The sequence below is a fragment of the Ictalurus punctatus genome, chromosome 23 (assembly GCF_001660625.3).
Source record: "Ictalurus punctatus breed USDA103 chromosome 23, Coco_2.0, whole genome shotgun sequence".
Classification (NCBI taxonomy): Eukaryota; Metazoa; Chordata; class Actinopteri; order Siluriformes; family Ictaluridae; genus Ictalurus; species Ictalurus punctatus.
The window spans coordinates 1,049,500-1,072,826 of record NC_030438.2 but is presented as its reverse complement, the minus strand read 5'-3'; the positions used below and the strand labels follow the sequence as shown (position 1 = coordinate 1,072,826).

Sequence of the window (23,327 nt, the reverse complement as noted above, 5' to 3'; positions counted from 1 at the left end):
GTAAATCCCCTCTGTTGTTGAAGCAAATGGAGATGATGTTGTTGATTCATATTCTTTAACCAGACAGATTTTGAGTTTGGCGTATTGGGCATATTTTTTGACACACCACAGCTGCCTACATCAGCACGTAACAGTTAACTGACGTATAACCAACTAGCTCATAAACTTTCTTTCATGTGACATTAAGATTTTCAAGTGCTTTTTACTTAGCTCTGTTGTTTTTGTTGTTGTTGTTGTTGTTGTTGTTGTTGTTGTTTTAACTCACAATGGCTGAAGGAGGAGAAGAAATTGATTTGGTGGCAGATTTACTGGCAACGCCTTTTTCCAGAAGGACCATTCAAGAAAAGCAGGAAATTGTGCAGAAGGGTTGATCAACCCCCCAGCTATCGGGCCTGTCCCAGCCAGGCAAAGGATTTGTGTGGTACTTTCAATCGACCAATTATGAAAGGTACACCTGCCTTACAGTGTCAAAGGAACATTGCAAATTGTATTGCTGGGAATGCTTGCTATTCGCAACTGACCGATATGGTGTTCGGAGCCACACTGGATTTGCAAACCTGAATTACCCAACCAAGGCTGCAACGAGACTCCAAAACATGGCACGACACTTGCAAGCAATGGAGCTTTTGAAAACACTCAGAGACACCTGATCTCAATGATCAAATCTGCGGAAAACAGTGCTCCATAATGATAAAGTCAAGAAAAATAGGGAAATACTGAAAAGATTGATTGATTGTGTCATCTTTCTGGGTAAACAGGAGCTTTCATTTAGGGGACCCGATGAAAGCAAGGAGTCCGCGAATAGGGGTAACTATGTCAAACTTATTTCCTTTCTGGCCAAGCACGACAAAGACTTGCATTACCACCTTTCTACTGACAAACTGTTTAGAGTGACTCCGAGCAAAATAAAAAACAAGCTGATTAGTGCTGTAGCTGAAGTGATGGGAGAGAAGATAAAAAGGGAGATCAAAAAAGCAACTTTCGTTACAGATATGGTGGATGAAACTACAGATGTAAGTACTGCATCCCAGCCTTCACTGGTGCTCAGTTATGTGACAGACACTGATGTCAAGGAGATGTTTGTCAGATTTGACGTTGTTTCGAGTGGCAAGTGGGCTGATGACATTGCTGCTCACATTATCTGATACCTGAAGGAATATGAATGCCTGGATAAAGTTGAGGCACAGTGCTTTGATGGCTCTGCCATCATGGCATCTGGACATAATGGGGTTTAGGCTAAAGTTAAGATGAGGACTCCTATGACTTTATTTATACATTGCTATGCACATCAATTTAACTCAAGGGGCATTAAAGCGTAGAGAATGTAGGATCTTTTTAGGTAGGGTATCCTTACAGGATGTGTGTGCTGTTGCAGGGTGGTCTAGGCCAGTGGTTTTCAAAGTGGGGGCCGCCAGGGGGTGCCCGGGGGCCTCAACAATTTGGTGTGTCCATCCCTCCCACTAGTATCTTTTCTCTTTCTCACTCTCAGACAACCACACACACACACACACACAATCAATTCCTAATGTAACGTAATGTAAAGATGTAAGATGTAATTATTAATAATAAAAAAAGGGGGATATATTCAGAAGACTGTATTTTTAATGTGTTTTAAAGACATCTTGCAAAAGGGGGCCTCGGTCAAATGTTAATGGCAAAAGTTTGGGAACCCCTGGTCTAGGCCACACACATTCATTCGATATAACAGCCTGGATATCCATTCTGCCCCGGGCTCGAGTGTCTTGCAGTGACACTCGGGCTTGGGCCTTTTTGAACAGGCCGTACCCTCGGTATGACGGAGTGGGTATTCTCGTTCCCATAGTGTTATGCTAAATGCAACATGGAGTTCCTTTTGAAAGGGAACATCTGGGTTGATTTTACACAAGGTTGAGATGCCGGTCGCGCGTGAGGGGCGCTCCCATAGTATTATGCTAAACGCAACGTCTCGTTCCTTTCTCAGGGAACAGGGTTACGTGCGTAACACAGACGTTTTGTAGCATTTTTGCTTGTTTGGTTGTCGTATGAGTAAATGTGACTGGTTGTTCTGAGTTTGGACTTTTTTCTCTGGTAATGACACTAATTTGATGTGATGTCTATTTTTGATGCAGCATCTCGTCATATGGCCTATTAGTTGTACATCCTTGATGGTTTGATGGTATCCTCACGCAATTAAAATCAAAATAGCGGCTACTGAATAGCATATAGCCCTAGTGTCATGGTGAGGTTATTTGAAGGTGGTTTAATTGCACGAGATAGCTCTAAAGGCCTAGTTGTAAAATACATGGCTCCCCACTGCTTTTCACACACACAACACAGATTTCATTATGAAGTTCACATCTAAAAGCAAACTGACAATACATGGTTACTACAGCAATTTATTACAGACAACCTTAAGGTCAACTGAAAGGTATCTGCATCAATATTTCAGCGCTTCGTCATAGCAGATAACAGTAATGAGACATGCCTTAGACAAAGAGGGACGCTCATTCTCAGCTGAAAACCTCTAAAAACTTCAACTCCAAAGTTTTTCATCCACAAAGCCTTTCAAAGCTGACTAGCTGCCAAGTGGAAGAGCAGTAAATAAATAAATAATCATCATAAAAAAGCACACACAACATAAATTATTAACATTAGGCTGAGAAGCGATGTCGAAGATGTTCGCATCATCCTTTTTCTCCGTTCCCCCTAGAGTTCTTTTTAAGTGTGGCAGTAGAAGTTGTTTCACATCCCCCTTTTTTTCACACCCATTTCTCTTTTAGTTCGGTAATTGTGCTATTTCTTCTGCTATTGTTTATCATCTGTCAATCTGTTTTGGCCTAGAAGCAAAGATGGAAAACAAATGGAACTTTTCCATCTCTGTTTCAATGTTACTGTCGATACAATGGCAAACAGCATGTATTAGTTTGGATTCATCTGTTCAAGGTAATACAGTAATTCACTGCTGTATTGTGGCTGTGTGCGTGACATAACCTATACTGTATCACACATCCATGGCCGGGATTATTCAAGGCTCTGATAGAAGCACAAGAGAGACGGTTAGACATTGATCCGCTTCAGTTCAGACTGTGTTGTATTCTAGTGTTTCTTGAATAAGCAAAATGACATACAGACCTGATGACTTTGAAAGCTACACATATATGAGAAGCTTTTTACACCAGTGCACTAATCTTTATGTTAATTTATGTTGTATTAATATTTATGGCATTAGATAGAAGAAAAATCAGGTCTCATGAGAAATTTAAACAATTTGAAAAAAAGAAGCATGGCGTGGTTGGATTTTTTTTTTTTTTTTTTTTTTTACCATTACACCCTAACTACAGTAAAGCTTGTTATCATTTCTTGAGTCTTACAAAATAATATGAAGATAAAGTTTTCACAGATTGAAAATCAACCTTAAAGCAAAATTTTCATGAATCTCAGACAGTTTATGAGTTAATTACTTATTAGATTCATTAACCTAATGAACAGGAGATGCAGTATTCTTTATATTGTTGTCACATAATGTAAGAGGAGACCGCTGCAGGTAAGGCAGTTTAATAAACGTCCAGGCAAATAATCCAAATTAAAAAACAGTACTCAAAAACAGGCACAGGCTATGTTCTCCAAACAGGATATCAGAGTTTAAGCAAATACAAAAACAATATAAGGGTCAAAACCAGCAAAGATCAGACACCATGTAAGGTTGGTAACAACCGAGACAAAAGGCAACTGATCGCATACTTCACAGAGTTCTGGTGGTAGAAAGTCTCTATATAAAGGGTGTGTGTGTGTGTGTGTGTGTGTGTGTGTGTGTGTGTGTGTGTGTGTGTCTGTGTGAAAGGGATCAGGTGTGCACAATCAGAAGTCCTGTGACTGATATGCAGGCCTGGACTGGCCATCGGTAGCACCGGGAGAATTCACGGTGGCCTGACAACTGATGTGGCCCGCTGCCCTACTGTTTGTTTATTTGTTTACTATTTTGTATTATTGCGTGTCCTATGTGCTCAAGTGATCCTTTCCGACTTCAGTATTTGACAATAAATTGATAATAAATTGATAATAAATCATGAACCTGTTAGTTTTGACTTGCAACGCTACCATTCTCCTCCTAAATTTGGACTGCTTTACTACCTCTAGGGTTGTCAGTGGTTTCAAAATTTGCTGTGGGTGTATGGGGTGGTCTGGATGAATGTGAGACTCCTGACCTGAAATTATGTCTCAGTCCGGCCCCCTGATGTGTGTGTTATGGGGAGTGGAGTCCATGGCGACGATGTCTGTAGGCTATGGTGCATGTTGGGAACTGGAATCTGTGATGTGAGTTGATCTGACAATTGTGTATACACAGTGAGCTCATAGTAATTGTATCATGTGGCATAACAGCATATTTTCCTTAATAGAGTGCTGCATGGATGAGGTATTATTTGTAGGCCAGCCCAGAAGTTAGCATCACCCTGGTTCCCTCAACAAAAATCCAATAGGATTTTTCCACTGGCTTTTAGATTACTGCAGAAAACAAGATCTGTGACCAACTAAGGTTTATGATTCTTACATGTTTTTTTCAGCAAGATAATCTTCACAAATGAACACAGACTTTAGGAATTTTGAAGCTTAAATACAGTCTCCAGAGTTAAAAAGATAAAGTTATACAGACTTTATGTCATGATTTCCCCTCGTGCTAGTGCTGGAGCACGCAAGCTTGAGGTGCTTCCATTTCGTGATGGAATACTTTGCCATAACTTGGATGCAGCAGAATTTTCAAGAGGCCCTATAAAAGGGAAAAGCCAAGGTGGGAGAAGGAGGGGAAGTTCTTCATAATTCAAGCCAACCAGGAATGGCTCGACATGATGTATGCTATCAGGGGGCAAGGAGGAACCTTCCAACCAGGCTGGAACCATCCCCCACCCTCCCTCCCCCACTGTGGATCTCATCCAGCCTGCCAAGTCCACGGAGAACGTTGTTCAGCCTCACTGCTCATCTGAGGATGCTGCTCAGTCTCCCTGTTCAGCTGAAGACGTTGCTCTGCCTTCTGGTGCGGCCAAGAGCTCCGCTTTTCTTCCCTGCTCCGCCTCAGACATCACTATGTCAGGCTCCGCTTTGGGTATCGCTCCACCTTCCTACTCCACTGAGGACGTCGCTCCGCCTTCCTGCTTGTGTGAGGACGTCGCACTGCCATCCTGCTCAGCCGAGGACGTCACTCTACCTTCCTGCTCAGCGGAGGACACCGCTCTGCCATCCTGCTCCGCTTAGGACGTCACTCTGCATCTATGCACCTTTTCTTTTCTTTGCGCCATAAGTCGCTCCCCCTTCCTGCTCCATGGAGGACATCGCCCCCCACATTCTTCACGGAGAGCATCGCTCCTTCCTCTGGCCTCGCGGAGAATCTCACCCCCCTCTGGCCTTACAGAGAATCTCGCTCCCCCTCTAGCCTTGCGGAGAACTTCACTCCTCCCTCTGGCCTCATGGAGAACTTCGCTCCCCCCTCAGACCTCGCGGAGAGCATAACTCCCCCCTCTAGCTTTATGGGGAACGTCGCTTCCCCCTTGGGCTCTGCCAACGTCACTTCCCCATTGGGCTCTGCCTTAAGCTACGTTCCTCCTGCTGGCTGCACAGTAACCGTCGCTACACATTCAAGCCAGGCTGGGGATATCACGTCATCTCTTTGCGGTGCGGAAGAGACCACCACCCACCTGAACCTCAGAGAGCATGCCATGTTCCTGTCTGAGGTCGACAAGATGGCCTCCCAAGCCATGTTCCTGTCCGAGGTCGACGAGATAGTCACCTAAGTTCTGCTCACACCTGAGTCGCCTGACACGGCCAACCAAGTTCTGCTCACGCCTGAGTCTGCTGACACGGCCAGCCAAGTTATGAAAATGCCAGAGGCTGGATGACATGGCCAGCCAAGTTCTGCCATCTTGTTCTGCTGAGGAAGTTGCTCTGCCTTCCTGTTCTTCCGATGCTAACGATCCCGCCCGGGTGCTGCCTAGGAACCTGCTCCAGCCTAATGCCTGCTCCTCGGCTCAAGGAGCCCGCTATCTGTGGTATATGTGGTATATATCTGTGCTATATGCCTGCCTCGGGACCTGAGGGGCTGTGAAGATATTTTGACCAGAGGACCAGGACCACCAGGGGAGGGAGTGATTTCTGTCTGGTGCTCTGGGAGTAGCGCACTTTGGGGAGGGGTGGTCTCTGTCGCTATTTCCCCTTGCACTAGTGCTGGAGCATTTAGCAGGCTCCGAAGCTCGAAGTGCGAGCGCGAGCTTCTGGGTTTTTTAGTGACATTGACTTGTTTACTGTCAACACATGTGTTTTGTTATGATTTCAGTCCTGTCTCTGTCCCTGTATTGTCATTAGTTGTTTTCCTTATGTTTCAGCATTGTTCTCAGCTGTCTTGTTTTTCACCCTTGATGATGTTTGTGATTTAAACTCCTCGTGTGTCTACGCACTTCGCAAAGTATTGAGTGTATTCACTATACCAAGCCGGTGATTTGTTCTCGTGTCTAGGTTTGATCTTGCTTCCAGTTTCTCGTTTTGTGCTTTGCCTTGCCTGTTTCATGCCCATTTGCCGATCGCCTGACCCTTTGCCTGTTCTCACCACACCTGTGCGTCATGATTTGGGTTTGTCTAATAAAGCTCTTATCTGCACTTGCATACGTCTCAACCCACCATTACATGACACTTTAGCTATAAACTACAAACGAATTACACCATGGTTGCATGACTTCAACATCACCACCACTAACTTTCCAACTTTTAAATCTTTATTTAAAAACATGTTCCTAAGGTTCTACTGTACTCTTTTTGTGGTTGAATTGGCCCTCCATCTTTTTTCGGGAATGTGACCATGTTGCATTGTTTTTGGAGACAATAATGTCTGTTTGTTTAAACATGTATTATAGATAAATCTACAAGTTGGACAGTTTGAGTTGGAATAGTTTGCGAGTATAAACACAGTGAGGCTGTAGTAGATGAGTTTTCCTGTTCGGCGTGATGATGTTTAATGTCCCCGACAACCTCTGTAGTCCCATTTAGCCACATGTTAGCAACTGCCTTTTTTAATACACGTAAAAGCTTTAAAAACCATGAGTGGGGTATTAATGATGTATTTTGTATAGTAGGATAAAGCATAAAAATATCTTGAGCTTGTGTTAACCACAAACTTTATTTCAGGCATTTAACCAAAAACCCATTCAGAAAAACCCACTGACTTCAGGACGATGGAACCGGAAGTGATAAAATGCTCATTTATTTCCAGGTTTTAGGACTCATCCTAACACCACTCTATATTGAACTGTAAAACAAATAATAATCAAACACCAGATTCCACACAAAAGTCTTTATTTTTCTTTCTATCTCATCATAATAAAACACAACTTTCAAATCTGAAAGTAAGAGAAGAAAAAAGACTCCAGGAGAAACATCAGGACATGTCAGCAGCTCAAATGGATTATGTTTCAATATCAGTCAGGACACTAGCAAAGAAAAATGAGATTGTGTGTGTGTGTGTGTGTGTGTGTGTGTGTGTGTGTGTGTGACACACACACACACACACACACACACACACACACATATATATATATATATATATATATATATATATATATATATATATATATATATATATATATATATATATATATATATGTATGTATGTGTGTAAGTGCGTGCGTGCAAAATGCCGACGGTTTTAAATTGCACTCTTTGTTTTTCCATCTGAACAGAGCTGCTCTCATGCCTTATCTCTGCCGCGGTGGACGTGCAGCAGGGCTGATGTTCTCGGAAAATGAACTGTCGCGGCATCGCTCAAACGTGCACCCTCAAATACACACCTTCACATAAACACTCTAATTTCACACTTACAACTCTGCCTCTTTCTCTCTCTTTTGCCATCAAATTCAGACACATTCCCATTCTGTCACAGACACAGACACAAATATATAGCGTTGGATGTGGTGTTTGCACACACCTTGTTGCCTCCGGAGGGGCAATTATCGATGCTCATAGGCTGTCCAAGGTGTCTGCATACACTCATCTCTCCGGCCCTGTCCATCTCCCGTCCCCATCATTAGAGGTGAAAATGTCTGACATTGATGACCGAGACAAGAGAGGCCATTGTTCTTCGCTCCATTGAGCTTTTACAGCTATAGTGTGGGGGCAGGACATCAAGAGGGGCTGCACATATCTCAAAAGGTGCCAAAACAGATTACAACTTAAAAGAATTAGTTCTTTAGAGACTTTTAGAAATTTCATGTAGTTATATTTATTCATTTGGCTTTTATCCCAAGTGAATCAAGCATCTTTAGCTGAGTAAGGATCCAGCTTAGCTCCTCTCATTCCCTGGCTTAGGATACTAGCATTTCCCTAACAACATGATTCAATTACTCTTGCAGATTTTACATCAATAGAAATAGATATAATAGAAATAATGAAGTGGCTGATATAACTTACAACACAATGTGTTTTCTGCCTTAATGTACACTTTTGTATCTAATTCCTATCTAAGGCAATAAATCTGGCGATTAGTTTGTTTTCGTCAGGTTTTAAAGTTGAAATAAATATTTCATGTCAGAAACCAAACATTAAGATCTTTGGTCATAAACCTGAACCAAAACATTAGACTGCTACTGCTGAGTAAGAGGACAAGAAACAGGACAAAACCATCCATCGCTTATCCTACATAGGGTCGAGGGGAGCCTGGAGCCTATCCCAGGGGACTCGGGGAACAAGGCGGGAGACACCCTGGATGGGGTACAACACGTCTTTAGATTGGGGACCGTACCCAGAGGAAACCCCCAAAGCATAAAGAGAACATGCAAATGCCACACACAGGGAGGAGGTGGGATTCGAACCCCCAACCCTGGAAACATGCTAAACACTAAGCTACTGTGCGCTTCATTTCAAGTCAGAAAAATATGTGAAGGTGAAAGAAGGTGTCACAGTAAAGAATGATGTAGTGAAATTATAGGACCAAAATCCCCAAATCCCACTGAAGCTACAAATTTCAAACGTCACACTCCATGTTGTGCTGCTTAATCCATGTCCAAGTGCAGGAACATTAGTTTATTCCCACAAAAAAATTCCTAATCAAGAGAAGAGGGGAAGTATTGCCTTACTCCCTATCAAACTAGCACTCGCTAGTTTGGGGGGTTGGGGGGTGGCAATTACAACCCCTCCCAATATTTATACCATGATCAACTGAAACATATGTAGAAGTAATTTATTTTGTAACATTATCGGTGTTCTGAATCGATTGTTAGTTTGTTATAATAAAGGAAAATACTAAGATCCCCCCTCCCTTACCGGTAATGCCCAACTATTAATACTGTTTGACTGGGAGAGCACAGGTGGCTTTGAATGTGAAGAGGACCGCTGCCCAGCAGACTATTTTACATTGCTGGTCAGAGAGGGCCAGTAAAAAAATCCTCTGGAGGTAGGATAATATGGTGTAATCTACCTAACAACACTCCACATATATTGTGGCTCTATATCTAGCTAGCGAATTCACTGCAATTTAGCCATTATCAAAACTATCAATATAACAAGTTAGCGAAAAACAGCCTTGTGTTATGTTAGCTACATTTTATTTGAATAGTTCCCATTATTATCATCAACAACAAGGTTGTTCACACTAAATGATTTTAATCAGTTATAGTGTACATTCATTCGGACTGTTATGATACCCTGTGTAATTTGTTTTAATTAAATGCATGTGGACGTTAGATAGATAGATAGATAGATAGATAGATAGATAGACAGATAGATAGATAGATAGAGAGATAGATAGATAGATAGATAGATAGATAGATAGATAGATAGATAGATAGATAAACAGTGGATAATTATGTAACGACACTGCAGATATAACAAAGCAATATTTTTTTCAATGTCTTTTTTTTAAAATTATTATTTAATTTAAAATATTGCTAAGCATACCCATTCACACTTCAATCCTCCCAAATCTACACCCATGCTTAAATTATGCTTACACCTGCATAAAAATAGAGCATCTGGATCTGCTGGATCAATTTTTGTACTGGATTCGTGTCACACATCCACAACATACTTTGAAACGCAACATTTGTTCGTTTCCTTGCATCCCATTTACCCAGTAATAACATTTTTAGAACTTGAACGCAGATGTTTTATACAAAATGCAGCTTAACAAGTTTTAAATTATTACAATTAAACTTATCCTGCAGGCTGTAAACATACGGAGGTCTGGCTTTTTCAGGACCCCCTGCAGGCCAGGCTGAAACACTCCGAGAAGTGAAAGAAAATGGCTACCGAGAAGGGTGTGCAAGTATAGAGACGAATCACAAGGAGAGGTGTCAACAGGCCTATAATGATAGCTGATGTGCCCTGAAAGACATTCTTCTCTTTCGCATTGTCTCTCTTTTTTCATACTCTCTATTTCTTTTCTTTCTGGCCCCCTCTCAGTCTAACCTGCGTGAGTTGCACTTGAAAAGTTAATAAGGGGTAAGCTAAAACAGAGGACAAGATGTGCCATCTGTAAACACACACACACACACACACACAGACACACACACATACACTTCAACCTCTATTTCAGTAGCCAAGCTCCTCTTCCCTCCAAACTTTCTCTTTACCCTTACATTTTTTAAAAGGTGGATAGCAAAAAGGGATGGAGAGACAGAGAGAGAGAGACAGAGAGAGAGAGAGTTCCTTCTGCTAGTCGCCAAGGTGCTCTCTAGTCCATTGTGTGGTGTGCTGTCAGGTTAAATTAGGGAGTACAGGCTCCGTGAGTGTAAAAAAATCAATACTTGATGGAAGATTGCTCCCCGGAAAATCTGTTTTGATACCAGGTTTAATTCTTGACCAAAGGCTCTGGTAAAATGACATGCCATTACGGCCAAAAATGAACACATTCTGCAGTGGAAATTGGATGGAAATGTGTCAGGTGATTGGCCCTGGCTCCTTGTTTTTTTGCTCTTCCCACTGAGAGGCAGTGTGTGATGGGGGGAGAGTGCGCCACTGGAGTGAAGGAAAAGCCTCAGAGCCTCTAGCATCTCCACCTCAGCCCTCCTGAGTACTCTCCATGCTATTGTTGTCCGGTTTGTGCAAATGCACTACAGCTCGGCCAGAATGCATTTGTCCGTCGTCTGTGTCTCCTGTGTGCTCCCTTGAAGCGTGCGATGAAGAATAGCCTATCCTAAAACAAAGCAGGGACCTCTTTTGTTTGTCTCCAAGGTGTAGTGGAAAGAAAGGGGAGATGCAATATTGATAAGAGAAATAATGTTTTGGGGTTTTTTTTTTATCAGACATTCCTGAGAAAGTTCCATCAGTTTTGTGCATCAACTAAAAAACAAGTCTGCATATTAGAATTACTTTTTTTTTTTTTTCATTTTGATAGATGTAATAGACCTACATTATTCTTAAACAACACAAATGACTGAGATCAATATACTTCAGGTGCCCTGTTAATAGTAACTCTTTACATTAAGGATTACATTTTAGTAATTTATTGTGCTGTTAATAATTGATCTATTAATTAATTAATAATTCACTGACTCTACATTAAGCATTACTATCAAGTAATACCAGACCCAGACTGGCCATCGGTAGCAGCGGGAGGATTCCCGGTGGCCTGACAACTGATTTGGCCTGCTGTTTTTTTAAAAACATTTTTTAAATGTATTTATTATTTTATATTATCATGTGTCCTGTGTACTCAAATGATCCTTTCCGACTTTTGATAATAAATCGATAACGAATCGTGAATCTGTTAGTTTTGACTTGCAACTCTACCACTCTCCTCAGCTCTGGCGAACGGTTTGGAACAGATTCATCCCTGCACAGAGCGAGGATGGAGAGGAAGCGGCCAGGTGGAGCAGAGAGGGAAAGGGCATACAAAAAAGAAAGCCCTCTAAAAAGAAGCTGCAAAAATGTAACAAAATTACCGACCAGTTCAGGGCTTCAAGTGCAGGTCAGTCTCATCTGTAAATACTGTAGCTTTGTGTTCGCTAACTTAGCTAAACAAGCATTAACTACAGTTTCACTACTAGCAAACCCCAGAACTATTACTACTGTCACTTAAAATATGCTAAAGGACAGCATCATCTATCATATAGTTATAATAACTAAGTAACTAAGCAGACAAATATCAGACAAATTTATTATTTTAAATGTTGAAATGATAAACACAGATAGGGCAAACAACAACAACAACAACAAACCATTTTTTCAAGCTATGAGTCATTAAAGGTAATATGTTCAATATTATGATTTTTCTAAATTGAAATTGTCATGATGTATTTCAAACAGATATTTAGGCAGTTTAGAAAATTATGTCTTCTCATATGTGAGGTTGAAAAAACAAACAAACAAACAAACAAACAAACAAAAAAACCTTTTTTCCTCTTTTTTTTCCACAGTAAGGTGGAGAGAGGCAACCTGGCACTAACTCTGGTGCGGTGGTCACATTTCAGGGTCAACCTGACATGACAGGTAGAGGTAAATGAAGAGAAATTAAAAATGCTTTAATATATTTGTATGAAATATAGTATGGTTAAACCTCAGGTATTTTAAGTATTTTTTAAATCACTGCCCTACTGTAATGCATTCATTTAAACTCAAGGAAATTTAGATTCTGTGCTCAGAAATTACAGTGAGGTTAACAGTTCTAATTTTCCAACAATGTGGAGACAGTTCTGTTCATGGCATACATGAAGAATGGAAAATAAAAGAAAAGAAAAAGTCTTTTTTTAACCTCTCTTCTGCATCTAATGTACTTCTTTTGAGTGAAAAGTAGAGAGTTACTGGCAGCTTTGCCCTTCTGGTGTTTGTTAAATGCTTGGCATACCCATGTAAGCTGATATAAATTAGGACTGCTTCACTACCTCTAGGTTTCTTGTTTATGTTTTTATGGGATGACCGTACTGTGTGCAATAAATTGAATTTAGGAAAGAAAAAAATAAGGTTGTCAGTGGTTTCAAAAATTTGTTGTGGGCGTATGGGGTGACCTGGATGAGTGTGAGAATCCTGGCCTAATGGAGTAATCCATTAAACTTTTAACAGTGAGTCACTGAGAGCATTGAGCTGTGATAGTTTTGTTCAGTATTTCTTTAGCTCTGGTCCACTTTGACCGGACAAGCAGAGTGCTGATATTTAGTATAGCAGCACTGATACACTTCACTGTGTGTGTCACTGCTCGCCTGTGTACACTTCATAAAATTCTAATTCTAGCTATAGTTCATTACACTGAAAAGTTTACTACACTTACTGCCAGACAGGCTGTGTGTTTGATTAAAACTGAAGTATTTATGTGTTAGTTGTGTGAATTAAGCTCATGATATGTTAACTGGGGTTGCACAATGTATCAGGGCTACAAAATAATAACTAATGACAGCTTGAGTACATAAAAAAAAAAAATATATATATATATATATATATATATATATATATATATTACTGACGTTACTGATGTCTTATGAAATTAACTATACATTACTGGTATTAAGTGCATTTTTTACTTGAATAATTTCTAAACAAGTATTTTCCTGTTCAAACATGTCTTTCCGTCTCCATTTTGCATTTCCATACACACTTAAACTGCATTTCTGACCAACAAAAACAGATCTGTTTGAATCTGCTCTCCAATGTGGATAAATCTGAAAAAGGGAAATATTGACACATGATTGTTATGTGATCTCCACAGTTATAATCAAACAAACAAACAAACAACTTATTGCAATGTGGTGTGCTGTGTTAGGTATTTTAACTTCCATGTTTGTCTGTTTAGTATATATTATATATTAAACATGTTTAATGTTCAGGATGTCAAAGCAAACAAAAATGGCAGAAACGACATTGTGGTCATGGGTCACAAAGACAGTGTGATCATTTCCTTTCATTTTTATGTTTCATTTTTAATAGGACACTTTTGGGGAAATAGACTGAAGATGTTAGTGTGAACAAAACAAAAACAATGTTTTTAAAATGACCTATGTTAGTGTGGTCTAAGCCTAAGTATTATTATAACGAGTCACCGGCGGCTCTGAAAATAAGTTGAGAGATTTTAAAAAGGTCTGCTTCTGCATTTCCTGCATCACCTCCTCAGTGGGCTTTTATTTATCCAGTGAGAGCTGGACACTATACTGTACCCTGAGATGAATAATGGCATTGAAATGAGCCAGGTGGCTTGTTTAAAAAGTGCACACCTGCAAAATATTTTTCCCATCAGGACAACGAAGATTAATGAGGCGTATTCATTCATTTCATTACAAAGGTCACCAATCTGTTTGAGTGTCCCCTCATCTACAGACTGAACCAAAGTGTGACACATTAGATGAGCTTGTAAATTAAATGGCCTAAATTAATCATATAACTGACTGACTGATATTAGCATGCTAATCATACCTGAAAGAGCTGCAGTGATTTATGTTACTGTGGGTTTTTTTGTTTGTTTGTTTGTTTGTTTTTAATCTCACCAAGTCCTCCGAAAGGCGAGGATGCTGAAAATCTAAAAGTGCCGTGTAGGACAGCACTCACCTACTATATGAATTCAACGGGAATTGGGCGCCATCTAGTGGAAAAAGCCTTACAGCACCCTTTATGCTAGTGATATTTTCGAATCTGCCAGTTTCCAGTTATTTGGTCCTCCTCTTAATTCTTATGTTGGCCACCTTCTGGGATTTATAGTACTTTCATACTATTGACCTTAGCACTTTAATAAATATCAATAAAGAAAAAATGACTAATAATTATTGTATAAATTATAGCCTATATACTTTTTTTTTTTTTTTTTTTGCAAGAAAGATTGTCTGGAACTGAGGATGGGTTTTCTGGCCCTCAAATTCTTCTTACCAACTCTGAGACACCACATACTGGTCTAGTCGGACAGTATTTAAGTTTACATGCACATCAATATTCTGATATTAATCAGAATTTTACTGATTAATATCAATAACAGTTTACTGACCACAAAATCAAGGTCCTGACATGGCCATCGCAGTCTGCTGACTTGAAACCGATAGAAAACCTGTGGGGTGAACTGAAGAGGAGAGTCCACCAGCGTGGACCTCAAAATTTGAAGGATCTGGAGAGTTTCTGTATGGAGGAAGATTCCTTGCCAAGTATTCTCCAACCTCCTCAGGTATAATAGGAGAAGACTCAGAGCTGTTATCTTGGCAAAGGGAGCTAGCACAAAGTACTGACTAAAAGGGTATTAAAATAATTGTTGTGCAATAATAATAATAATAATAATAATAATAATAATAATAATAATAATAAGGTTAAATGATTTCTTTTTCTTTCTCTAAGCAAAAGGAGAACACTTGTGGTTGTTTTAATACTGGCAATAATTTCCATATGTTTTTTTTTTCATGCAGTGTTGTTGGTTTTAACAGTTGTGCTGTATTGTATATATTTTTTATATTCCTAGTATGGTCAAGGAGAAATGTCAAACTCGGTTGACAATTAAGTTGTATTGTATTGTATTGTATTATAAATTTGTTGCATGTAAACACCTTATTCACTGAAAGTAGATATATATGTGCACGCTCACTCCGCAAGGAATTGCAGGTGCTTATCTGTAGGCTAGGTATTAAGGAATGGCAACACAGGCATACTTACAACAACATGAATACATGAATATTCTGATGCCTGTACACATATAAACATCATATTCGGAATATGGCTGCAACCCGGATATAGACCTTAAAAGGAATTTGATGTGCATGTAAACATAGTCATAGTTGTTATGCTCAGATACATCAATCACCAAGGCAGCACGAGGTCAGAAGGCACCCTCTACTTTGCACAAAAGTAACTCAGGAGGATTCACCCATGGTTAGCCTGAGTGAGAGAAACTCACTTGTTGGGTTGGCACATTGCTGCAGCAGACACACAGTCGAGGCAGTGTATACCCAGGAGAGTGGTGTCTGTATCCAGAAGTGGCGTGTCTGACAAGACAAATTTGGACCTCTTTGCTGATGCCAAATGAACTCATTGGACCCCATTTATCAAACTTTTAGCAAAGTTCTGCATAAATGTCTATGTAAGCAAAAGAGCTTGAACATGAAATGACTACAATATGGTGAAAGAAAAGGTTAATGGAAGTGGAAGTTATTTCTACGCCAATAAAAATAGCAAACAGTATAATAGGTTAAGATTTATTTTAATCAAATTACAGAAAGGGTAAGTTAGGTGTAAATTAAGTGAGGTAAAATAAATAAATAAATAAATAAATAAAAAGGGAATATTTTGACATTAAAAATGGAGGAGACCAGAGATCTGCACTGTGCCCAGGTGATCTGCTCCAGGGGTGCTGTATCTTGGCTGACCCTGCGCTCTGTGGAGGAGATCGCCATGTCATTCCTGACATGCTGGGGTATGTGAAGAAAAGAATTTCACTGTGCTGTAATGTATACGCGATCAATAAAGACTCATTATCATTATTAGTAGAGAGGAGAGAGTGATGTAGCCGATTCAGAGATGGGGATTATTAGGGAGCCATGATGGAGAAGGGCCAATGGGGAAATTTCGCCAGGACACCCGGGTTATACCCCTACTCGTTACAAGAAGTTTCCTGGGATTTTTAATGACTACAGAGAGTCAGGACCTTGGTTTAACGTCTCATCTGAAAGACGGTGCTGTTTTTACAGTATAGTGTCTCTGTCACTATACTGGGGCATGAGGCCCCACACACACAACAGGGAGAGCAGCCCCTGCTTGCAAGTTCTTTGTATGACTAAGCGTACTTGGCTATTAAAGCCTGATTCTGATTAGTAGAGGTATTTAAGAAGCTGTTTCCATCGACTATCAGCTGACAGAGGTGGTCTACAGTAACAGTTTGACGAGCTGAGTGATTTGGAAGCTGGGAGCTGGTCAGACCAAGCTGGATTTTTCAGCAGGGCAGATTTCCTATCCTTGGTCTATTCCTGCCTATCCACAGTGACGCTGATAAGAATAAAGCAATTACTAAAATGAAATTTAGAGGATAGGCCCTGTGTGTGTGGAGTTCGCATGTTCTCCCCGTGCTGCGGGGGTTTCCTCCAGGTACTCCGGTTTCCTCCCCCAGTCCAAACACATGCATGGTAGGCTGATTGGCGTGTCTAAAGTGTCCGTAGTGTATGAATGGGTGTGTGAGTGTGTATGTGAGTGTGCCCTGTGATGGATTAGCACCCTGTCCAGGGTGTACCCCGCCTTGTGCCCGATGCTCTCTGGGATAGGCTCCAGGTTCCCCGTGACCCTGAAAAGGATAAAGCGGTGTAGAAGATGGATGGATGGATGGATGGAAATTTAGAGGATATTTTATGACAATCTGCTCCTACCTGTGGGAAAGGTATTGTTTCTACAAAGGCAAACACTAAAGCTGCCAGAAGATAGGTGGCGATCTATGCTATTTTCAATTGACCAAAGAAAGTGAAGGAGAGGAAACACACGACGCGGGTTGATGACGTGGGCACATGGTCACGTGGTCAGAGACATGGCGATCTCCTCCACAGGCGTGGTTCTATGGAGAAGCGGCTTTAAAGACGGCTGTAAGAGGCCGTAGTGTATGTTCGGAAGAAGCAGATTGATGACTGTGAGCTGATAGAGTTGTTGTTTTAGTCAGCATGTCCTGGGTAACTGCAGTACCGCGGAGCGATGATGTTTTTGATGAGGACCTGGATGAACTCAGCCTTCCAAACAAAGAATGGAGGTGCAGTATGGAAAAGCGAGCTAAGGTGAGGCAGTTTTCCGTCTTCTCACGTGTGTGACGCTAATGCTGACGTGAAACCGATAATAATATGTGCACACGTGGGTTATCTTTATGGATATTCACCTTTGCCGGGCAACCGTTTGAAACCTATCCACACATCCGTTGCGTTTTATTTAAACGTATTCATATTCTCGTGAAGGTGCCTTCCTAACAAAACAAACAAACAAACAAACAAAAACCCTCAAATAAATATTTCAAAATAACACACAGCCTAATAAAAGCGGTATGCAAGTTCGTACTAACATTAGTCATGCTATTTGTTTTCCGGAAGTAACATAAGTGTAAAATCACGTGGACCAGGATACAGTATTTGAGGTTGATATTCTCTGTTGACCCCGCCCCAAAAATAAATAAAAACAAAACAACAGAACTCCTCATAGAATTTGTAATATTTTTAATGGTTATAATTGAAACTGTAATGGACCCAGTGGGTCTCTACTGGTAATTTTGTTGCCTTCTATTTGCAGCATGTTATGCCTAGTTGATACCATTAAGGAGCAGTAATGGTTTTAATGGTTAGCTGATGGATTGTAATGGTATTTGTGGTGGAAACCATTAGAATTTCTTTGATGGTTTCTATTGTTGTTTTTCCAGCGGAGTTGGAAACAGGCAGCATGTTTGGAGTGGGAAAGATAACATATTTTAATAGTATTCATTCATCTACTGTAATTGTATTATCCTGGTAAGGGTTTGTGGTGAATACAGAGCCTGTCCTGGGAACGCTGGGTGTGAGGTGGGAATACACCCCGGATGAGATGACAGTCGTAAGACACTGTGCGTTCAAACCTTCACACCTAGGGGCAATTTAGCATAGCCAGTTTACCAAGCATGGTTTTGGATGGTGGGTGAAACCAGAGAGCCCAGAGGTGGTCTTAATTATATTAAAACTACACATTTTCTGTACTAATAGTTTGGGGAAAGTGTGTGAAATAACTTTGTATTGAGCTCAGGATGGAATCAGGGACCCCGGAGCTGTGTGGAAACAAAGCTTCCTACCCTGCTGAAAGAAACAATAGAAACCCTGAAAGAAGTTGTAATGGTTTTAATGGAACTGTAATGGTTCCTGTGGGTCTCTACCGATAATTTGTTGCCTTCTATTGGTGGCATGGTCAGCTAGTGGATACCATTTAACGACCAGTAATGGTTTTAATGGTTAGCTGATGGTTTACAATGATATTTGTATGTAGTGGAAGCCATTAGAATTTCTGTGACGCTTATTGTTTTTTTTTTCAGCAGGGTGCTTCACCATCAGTGCTATCCATTTTAAAACTGTTTTGATTAACTGCATTGCAAAAACACCCTTTCTATATTAACAGTGTGGAACAACTGTATGACAACTTGGTATAATAAAATTAGGGATGGGACTGGAATGGACAATGTGGTTTTCTATCAGGATGGTTTCAGGGATGGAATTGATGCAGGCAAAGAGGCTTCCCTTCAGCAGGGCTTCAACTTGGGCTACAGAGAAGGAGCTGTTAAAATGAAGGCTATTGGTCAATTCAAAGGAATTGTTAGGTAAGTATTTACCTGTTATGACTGTTTGTCCTTTTTGGAAGTGGGCAGAACAAACCCCTGTGTCCATACTGCTTATGTCGAGATTAAACCTATAATCTCCCTTTTAACAGTTGACAACCCCCTTTATACATCTAAAAGCTTAGGGGTGTAAAGGGGGTCTAAACTTGGTGTATATACCCCCTTTATAAAGTGCAAAAGTATTCCCCTCCTGTAAACCTTGCAGAAGTATTCTAACCCCTTTAAAAGTCATCAGCTTTGTCTTGTCATCAGTCATTGATTACAAATGACTTTTCCAGACAGTATTTTATTCCAAACCAGTTTGATCTGAATGTCAAAATTCACTGTTTGTCAACAGATCTGTAAGGGGAAGGAAAAAAAACCTGACAATGCTGATTGCATAAGTACTCAACCCTTTCAGACTAGTACTTTATAGAACCACATTTGGCTGCTGTTTCAGCTTTAAGTCTGCTGTCTTTCAGGTGCTTCACCAAGTTCCAGGTGTTACCTCGGTTTGTTTGAAATGAACGCTAGCATCGGTTACACATCGGAAACCAATACTAGCTTTCCTCTCTTTTCCTCTCAACGAGTTGGGGTGGAGCTAAACTTATTAAGCTAAGCTAATCTTCTGTAGTTTTTCCTGTGTGCTTGTAGGCGTTCTTCTTCTTCACCACATGTGGACCGACTAAAACACTTGCGCGTATTTGCTGCCCCCTTTCAGGTCCGGAAGAATTGCGACCTCGTTACCTTTATTACAACCAGTACTTATGTTACTGCAGAAAAATAAGTACCGTCACGTTTTAAGAATGTTGGTACCGAAGTATCGGTTCTCGTGACATCCCTACACGTTTCATGTAGAGCTTCTGGAATATGGGTGGGTTGAATACTTATGCAAGCAGCATAATTCGGTTTTTGATTTTCTATGAAATATTTGCTGACCAGTAATTAAATTTGACTTTCAAAATTCAATGTAAGAGAACATGGGTATGCAATAAAATACTTGCAGGAAGAATATGTGCATTTATCGTTTGTTTTACAGACGCATCTAATAAATTCCAAAGGGGTTGAATATTTTTGCACGCAACAAGATGTCTAAAAACTTATAAAAGGGGTATAAACATAAAGAATATACATACGATGTACCCACCCAGATCATTAATTGGTGATGGGAGTGCTGTTTTTCTCCTCCTCTCTGGAGAAGGTTCTGTCAGATCACCACCATTATTGAGGGCATTCATGTGAGTGGGCTGTTCTGCTTGACTTCAGTGTGCCTCTGTATTATCCTGCACATACCAGAACTAGCCCATTCTCATTATGTGCACAGATTTGCACAATATTTCTGTGTACTCTCCATTTGCCAGTCAGCAGTGTTTTCTGAGATGTTTTGTTAACTTTTGTATCTTTTTATGTGCTAATGTGCTGCTGCTGTGTGATGCCCAGTTCAATGTTTTGTTTGCCCAGAAGCATAATTACTTGGGCTAAAAAGCTAATGCAATACAATACGAGAGAGAGAGAGAGAGAGAGAGAGAGAGAGAGAAGTAAATTAATACAGACAGGGAAATAAACAACTAAGTGATATAATTTTACTAACAAAGCGTTAGAAAGTTTAGGCTGCGAGCTGTGTTCTCACATCACATATAAAATTTATTATTCGGGACTAGCTAGTGTGTATATTTTGTGTGGACATGCTTATCTGTGTGGAAATGTACTGTGTACAGTTTCATAAGTGTGTGCACATTTCAGAGTTTTGTGTGTTCCTGGTTCTGAAAAGATTGTTGGTATTCCCCGAGTGCACGCAGTCATCCTAATAATAAAAACACGTGTGTGTGTGTAGTGCAGGAGGAGATAGGATTTGAAAGTAAATGCAGGTTACATCATTGAGGTGTGTTGCACCAATGTAAAGGGCATTGAACTTCCATAACAAATTAGTGCATTTGTTTTGCCAACGTCAATAAGGAGTAGATTTATTTATTTATTTATTTATTTTCCCTCTCTTTTCTGGTTGTTCAACCTACTTTCAAGACTTGCTTCTTCTGGACATTTGAGCTAGTGATTTGTACACCCCTGGATTTCTGTAGTTGGATGGAGGGCCTTTTTCTTATTCTTCTTTCATCCAGGCCAAGCTCAGTTATTTAAATCACTTCAACATATCATTACTAATTAGCTTATTTGTGTATATGGATGACATGATAAATTTGACACATTGTCCTTGCCTTCCACAGTGCTCTGCGGTCTTGGTGTCAGTCACAGCCGTCAATTAGCTCAGAGCCCATCACACAGCTGCTTCAGAAAGTAGAGAAACATGAAGAAGGCATATTTGAGGCCATGCGCAAAGCTCAGGAGCTGCCTTCTTCCAGTGTATCAGAGCTTGTTGGAGAGATGGATGACCTGGGTGTAGATCAGAGTGATCGTGGAGGCTCTGACTGCTGCAGAAATGATGAAGGTAGTGAATGTTGCCGGAAAGGACAGAGTGACCGCTGTGGATGTGACGAGGACATTAGTGAGAGTTCAGCTGGGACTCATACTGAGAGTTTGTTTGTGAAGGACGAGAGTCTGGAGCAGTTACTTCACAGGTGTATGGAGCTCGTGACTGAAATGGGACTCCCTGAAGAGCTGAGGCTCCATATTCAACAGCTCCGAAGCACGTGTATTTGAACTGAATTTATTATACTACAAGTGAGCCACAATTTCATGGCTTGTTATCAGTGTTAGATTTTTACACAAAGCATCAAAATAAATTATTTCCAGAAATCCATAATGTAGTGTTTTGTGTCCCACTGACAGAAAAAAGACAAACACAGTGCCATTTGTAAAGCCATATACCAGTCCCACCAGGATTTTGCAATTGCAGAAATTGATGCAAAATCAAGCAAACTCCACAATATTTTTAGGAGCTTGCAGTTTTTCAAAATTACTGCAGATTTGGCCCAAAATGTTTCATGTGACTTAATCACAACGTGCATTTGGCCAAGACCCGCTTCGATGCATGTAAGTCTAACATGAATACAGCTGAAAGATTTCATTTACCAACAAACATCACTGCGAAAGAGCATGCAAAACCATTTCCTGCAATAGCAATTTCACTAATTCACGTAATTTTATGTGGGGGGAAAAAAGCAAAAAAAAAAAAAAAACTCCCAAGTTCCATCACAAATTTAGAAAAAAAGCTGCAGCACAATCAAGCATTTTTGGCTGCAAGAATCACAAAAAAAAACCTAAGCAAGATCGTGTACAGACCGATATGAGAGGTGAGAAGGTGTGAAGAAACTGTGTATTTTATACTTGCGTGTTAAGAGGCCTCGGCCCTGAAGATTTCCTGTGTCAGAAAATTTAAAGCTACAGTTTTACCTCTGACTATTACAAAGCATTGATGCTAGAAACTGCTTACAAAAAGATTAAACAAATCATTCCTTGCAGGAAAATTCGATATCAATGATTACATACATTTTCAAATCAGTTTATGTGGAGCATCCACATTAAAGTCCTTGTTTAAACTGTTACTATAGAACAACTAATTATTGGGACTATAATGAGCACATTTATTATATCTATCTATCTGTGTGTATGTGTGTGTGTGTGTGTGTGTGTGTAATATATATATATATATATAATGAATGATATTTTGCTAAAAGTGTTTATTTCCCCTATGTACGGAGACTTTTGGGACACCATCTGTATGTTATTTACTGCATGCTACATTTGTGTAACTTATCGAAACACTAAATACGTACTGTATTTGAGCTTACAACCAGCCACAGCAGTGTAAACTAGCTGTTTCCTAGTTCTTAATGAGGGACAGTGGTGGCTCAGCGGTCGAGGCTCTGGGTTGCTGATCGGAAGGTCGGGGGCTTCGGGCCCCTGCACCGACAAGCTGCCACTGTTGGGCCCTTGACCAAGGCCCTTCAGCCTCTCCGCTCCAGGGGTGGCGTATCATGGCTGACACCAGCTTCCTAACAAGCTGGGATATGCGAAGAACAGAATTTCACTGTGCTGCAATGTATATAGTATGTAATAAAGACTTCATTCCTTCTAATGCTTTAAATATGTTTTTCATTTAAATGTTATCATTGTGGTTTTTTTCTATCTTAGCATTGCGTACTAGTATTTAATAATTTCT

The 23,327-nt window shown here is 40.3% G+C and overlaps 1 protein-coding gene across 2 annotated transcripts; it reads left to right on the top strand.

Annotated features, from left to right (window-relative positions):
* The first annotated feature begins 17,374 nt into the window (after positions 1 to 17,374).
* Positions 17,375 to 21,968, top strand: otulina (OTU deubiquitinase with linear linkage specificity a). 2 transcript variants are annotated; one of them, XM_017453340.3, is made up of 3 exons: positions 17,375 to 17,663; positions 19,055 to 19,213; positions 21,433 to 21,968. In XM_017453340.3, exons 1-3 carry the CDS (start codon positions 17,584 to 17,586, stop codon positions 21,863 to 21,865), a joined length of 672 nt encoding a protein of 223 aa, XP_017308829.1. In that variant the 5' UTR covers positions 17,375 to 17,583; the 3' UTR covers positions 21,866 to 21,968. The 2 variants fall into 2 exon arrangements, with proteins under 2 accessions (XP_017308829.1, XP_017308830.1); XM_017453341.3 differs by having other exon boundaries at positions 17,379 to 17,663; positions 19,092 to 19,213.
* Positions 21,969 to 23,327: the final 1,359 nt, after the last annotated feature.

Bases quoted from the DNA above. Each gene is read 5' to 3' on its own strand.
- otulina (XM_017453340.3), top strand. From the start codon at position 17,584: ATGATGTTTTTGATGAGGACCTGGATGAACTCAGCCTTCCAAACAAAG. The intron at 17,664-19,054 runs GTGAGGCAGTTT...TAATAAAATTAG, and splicing joins GTATGGAAAAGCGAGCTAAG to GGATGGGACTGGAATGGACA. The intron at 19,214-21,432 runs GTAAGTATTTAC...TGCCTTCCACAG, and splicing joins CAATTCAAAGGAATTGTTAG to TGCTCTGCGGTCTTGGTGTC.